The sequence below is a fragment of the Hippocampus comes genome, unplaced genomic scaffold (genome assembly GCF_001891065.2).
Source record: "Hippocampus comes isolate QL1 unplaced genomic scaffold, H_comes_QL1_v1.1 scaffold299, whole genome shotgun sequence".
Classification (NCBI taxonomy): Eukaryota; Metazoa; Chordata; class Actinopteri; order Syngnathiformes; family Syngnathidae; genus Hippocampus; species Hippocampus comes.
The window spans coordinates 81,873-84,564 of record NW_017805694.1 but is presented as its reverse complement, the minus strand read 5'-3'; the positions used below and the strand labels follow the sequence as shown (position 1 = coordinate 84,564).

The 2,692-nt window shown below is 56.8% G+C and overlaps 1 protein-coding gene across 1 annotated transcript in view; it reads left to right on the top strand.

Annotated features, from left to right (window-relative positions):
- The window catches only part of LOC109522929 (semaphorin-4B-like), an 8,681-nt gene extending 7,180 nt beyond the window's left edge, over window positions 1-1,501 (top strand). The window contains exons 14-15 of the mRNA XM_019881756.1: window positions 396-466; window positions 1,432-1,501. Coding sequence (XP_019737315.1) covers window positions 396-466; window positions 1,432-1,501 — 141 coding nt within the window. The remainder of the gene's footprint in view (window positions 1-395; window positions 467-1,431) is intronic.
- Window positions 1,502-2,692: the final 1,191 nt, after the last annotated feature.

The window sequence follows — 2,692 nt, the reverse complement described above, 5'->3', positions numbered from 1 at the left end:
AGCTTCTCCGAGTCGGTCGCCGGGCCCCCGCGCCCACGGGAGGGCCGGCCGGAGTCCTCCGCCGCCGGCCCGCGGCCTCGCGTCAGGCTGGGTTCCGAGATTAGGGACTCGCTCGTGTAAAGCCTCGCCGCGCGTCGACGCCGGATGAAACCACGGGACGCAAACCCCTCCGAGGCGCAGAGGAGCGTCTCCGGCGGTGGCTCGCTCGCGTGCGCCTTTCGCGCTGGGTGGCCGTTTGTGCCGCTCCCGCGGTCCGCCGACATTTCTTTTGTGCTTTCTCGGCGCGCCGACGGCCTCGCCGCACGCGCTGCGTTCGCACGCGGCTCGGAAACGGAAAGCAAAACGGGAGACGCTTGGAAGAGAGGTCTTCCGACAAGTTTTCTTTTGCCTGTCAGGCCGTCCGCCGCGAAGAGGCTCAAGCCGTCACCGAGGCGACCGGACTTCTAGCGAGGTCCACCGGCGCCAGGTCGAGCCGAGACGACCGGCGAGAGCTCGGACAAGAACGAGCCTCGTTCCGTGTCTTGCTTTTGGACTCAAATGTCGTTCGTTGCCAATCGACTGAGGAAAGGGAGGATTCTTCCCAGCTGAGCCGCGGTCGCTCAAGGAATGAAACGCGGATCTCAAGGCGCGAGCGAGAGTGACTTCGGCAGTTTCGACAGCTGCTTGAGTCTTTGTAACGCACGAACGTTGCCTTGACTCGATGCAAGACGTCTGCGCCAACTCTTTCAGCGAGGGGAAAACGTCGTCGCACTCGCGACGACGACCGGAGGCGGACACCTGACGACTCAACAAAAGCGCTCGTGCCGCTGAGAGAAACTTTGAGGGCTTTTGGACTGGTGACTTTTTCAAGCTCGGAGAAAGTGGCCCGTGGCTCGCCGTCAACTTGAGCGAGTTGCCTTCAACGAGCGCGGCCGGCGCAACCAGACCAAACGAAGGGACCCCAAGCCCGCTCGGGCACGGAGCTGGGCGCTCTATGCAAAGGCACGCCGGGACCGGTGACGTCACGGAACGTCCTCTCCTGAAGAGGAAGCGCAACGACGCGGCCGTCACCACTGCGACGCTTGCTGATGCGGGCGTCTGAACTTCCCTACCTGAACACGCAGCTACAATCAGCCACGCAAGCGTTTTCTTTGGTCACGGGCATTGGAAAATGCATGTCTTGTTTTTTGGGGGTTTTTTGTGTGTGGGGGTTGGGGGGGTGAAATTACAATTGCTAACTGACGGAGAGTATCTGGCGCAAGATGTTCGCCTCCATCAGGGACTCAAGCTTTGCGGTCGAGCCAATCACCGAACACGGACTGAACGCTTTCACCGTTTTTGTCCAGAAAGTCAAAGGAGGCGGCTCGGGCAGCATATCAAATGTCGCTTGCAGACCAAGACAAGGTTGAAACACTCTTGGCAGTGTTTCAGTTTTTCACAACCTTTGTTCAGCCAAGTTACGTATTTCTGCACACTGAAGAAAAAACTCAGGGAAACAAAAAGTATGCACACCGATGCCTAGCCCGCTCGGGCACGGAGCTGGGCGCTCTATGCAAAGGCACGCCGGGACCGGTGACGTCACGGAACGTCCTCTCCTGAAGAGGAAGCGCAACGACGCGGCCGTCACCACTGCGACGCTTGCTGATGCGGGCGTCTGAACTTCCCTACCTGAACACGCAGCTACAATCAGCCACGCAAGCGTTTTCTTTGGTCACGGGCATTGGAAAATGCATGTCTTGTTTTTTGGGGGTTTTTTGTGTGTGGGGGTTGGGGGGGTGAAATTACAATTGCTAACTGACGGAGAGTATCTGGCGCAAGATGTTCGCCTCCATCAGGGACTCAAGCTTTGCGGTCGAGCCAATCACCGAACACGGACTGAACGCTTTCACCGTTTTTGTCCAGAAAGTCAAAGGAGGCGGCTCGGGCAGCATATCAAATGTCGCTTGCAGACCAAGACAAGGTTGAAACACTCTTGGCAGTGTTTCAGTTTTTCACAACCTTTGTTCAGCCAAGTTACGTATTTCTGCACACTGAAGAAAAAACTCAGGGAAACAAAAAGTATGCACACCGATGCCTTCAGATATGAGCGACCCAACTTCTGGGATTTTTTTTTTGCTTCGATTTGCAGGCAGAAATCTGAGCAACGAGCACCGTTGAACTCGACCGCCAAATTAAACATAAAGCAAAGACGAATACACATTGCGTATTTCAAAATAATCAGAACAGCCTCGCCGGCGGCCACCGGCAGCGGATGCTTGAGCGCACGCAAATGGTGCGGCAATGCATGGAGCCAGACAACATAACGATAATCACGGCCGGCGAGTGTATTGTTGGTCCTTCGCAAAGAACTTCTGACATGACTTCAGCGGACCGAAGATTTGAACGGCTCCATGCGCAGTCGAACCTTGCGGCCGTATTGCGCCGCCCCGCGTGGCCGAGGCACACTCCCCAAATGGAGCGCCGCAATGTCCTTAGAAGGCAGGCAGAAAACGTGGCGAGCGCTGTTGAATTCTTTTGACTTTTCTTGGGGTGGGCGTGGCAAATCCCAAAGGACTTTCGAGACAAATGTTTTGTCTTCCGGGCGGCCGCTAGTCCAGTGGTTAGCACGTCGACTTCACAGTGCAGAGGTACCGGGTTCGAATCCAGCTCCGGCCTCCCTGTGTGGAGTTTGCATGTTCTCCCCGGGCCTGCGTGGGTTTTCTCCGGGTACTCC